This window comes from Sinocyclocheilus grahami, unplaced genomic scaffold, assembly GCF_001515645.1.
Source record: "Sinocyclocheilus grahami isolate Dianchi unplaced genomic scaffold, SAMN03320097.WGS_v1.1 scaffold879.1, whole genome shotgun sequence".
NCBI classification, from domain to species: Eukaryota; Metazoa; Chordata; class Actinopteri; order Cypriniformes; family Cyprinidae; genus Sinocyclocheilus; species Sinocyclocheilus grahami.
In genome coordinates this window covers 35,102-36,791 of record NW_015506058.1, presented here as the reverse complement: position 1 = coordinate 36,791, position 1,690 = coordinate 35,102, and the positions used below count along the sequence as shown (strand labels likewise).

The window sequence follows — 1,690 nt, the reverse complement described above, 5'->3', positions numbered from 1 at the left end:
AAAAAAAAAAAAAGTGGATGTATAGCTTTAACGTACATGTCTATTTCAGTTTCAGACAGCTGCAGGTGTTACCACAAACTCATTATGTCCTAATTTGACTGTTACCTATATCAGGTTTGGTGATTCATCTGCACTTCAAAGGCAACACCAATACAGACAGAGATGAATATCAGTTTAAACTAGAACTGTGCTAGAAATTATTCTTGGAACATCAAAGCACAGTGACAACCTAAGCTTAGTAAGATGAGGAGATGCGTCTTAACAACTTTTTACTTTTATTTGCACAATGAAATTAGCACAGCAACACACAAAAAAATCATCTGAACTGATTCAATGGTTAGTGTATATATAAATAAAATTGTGATGTATAAAACAAGTTGAGAAACATATATCTTAGTGTCTCAGTGCTCCATTTGTTAAATACGTTTCTCTCTGCTTCATGTTTTTGTACAGCGTAGCTTTGTTTCCTGTGACTGTGGGCCTCAGAGCGCAGTAGTACACAGCAGAGTCTGTCACTGCAGCAGAAGAGATCTCCAGATCTACTCGTTTTGTGTTTTTATTAATTCTTGGTGTTAAGCGCTGTGGTATGTTGTCACTCATCAGCCCACTTTCATAGATGTAGAGGAGGAACTTTGGTGTAGATCTGGGATATTGACGGTACCAGTGGAGATTATCAGGTGCTCCACTGTAGTTACATGTGAGTGTTACATTTTTACCTTCTAAAACTTGTTTTTGTGAGTCATGCGACATTATCATGTTTGTCAGGATGTTACCTATGAGAATCAAAAATAAATAAATGACATAAACAAGAAGACGACATAAAATCAGAATCACAATCTCTTCATTAATTGAAGTCATAAATTCTGAGAAATGAATCAGAACTCACCTGTATGAAGAACCAAAATGAGAAAGACAGGAAGGCACATGTTGGTTGATGCTCTGACAGAGTGACAGTGTTCCACATTAGAAAATAAGCCAAGTCAAACTAATCTTAGAGCTCCACCTCTTGACACATTGCTGTACCCACTGTGAGAAAAAACAAAAAAACATTGACACTCATGATTGTACTGTTGCAGTTCTTATTTATATATGACATGAGTTGATGCACAGACACTATGGTCAATATGGCTTTGACATGACGTGGCATGAGAGTAAACCTTTTAGTGACTAAGCACTAAAAATATTCACACTGTAGCCTATATAATTAAGAGACATGCAATATATTGAAATATATTTTGTGTAAACAAACAAGAATTAGGGAAGAACAATGTAAAAAAAAAAAATAATAATAAATGCACTTGCAAAAATTTGTCTTCACCTATTCAGACTAGTTCTAAAGAGCTATGCCCTAAAAATTAAGTAATTGGAGACTTAATTCTGCAGTGAGGATATAGATATTATTTGCATGTATCAAACATTTTTAAATGTTTGCTGGTCTATCTGAAATTGATGGATTATGAATAAAATCTCTAACCTGATCTCACAGAAAAACCTAGCAATTTTACAAGGTGGTGATTTCTTATGAATGCATATGATGTGAATTGTATGAAAATGTGTCATTTTTAGAAAAACGTAAGCATGAAAGCCCTTCCTTTGCCCCACTGCTACATTTAATAGTCACTGATGCAAATGAGATTGAGAAATAAGATTAATATGAATTAATCGCGAATGCATACGAATTAGCCACTAA

General features: G+C 34.5%; 1 gene segment (V, D, J or C); it reads right to left on the bottom strand.

The window, feature by feature from the left end:
- Window positions 1-1,111, bottom strand: part of LOC107563572 (Ig lambda chain V-I region BL2-like) — a 9,250-nt gene extending 8,139 nt beyond the window's left edge. The window contains 2 exon segments of the V gene segment in view: window positions 452-773; window positions 887-1,111. Coding sequence covers window positions 452-773; window positions 887-926 — 362 coding nt within the window.
- Window positions 1,112-1,690: the final 579 nt, after the last annotated feature.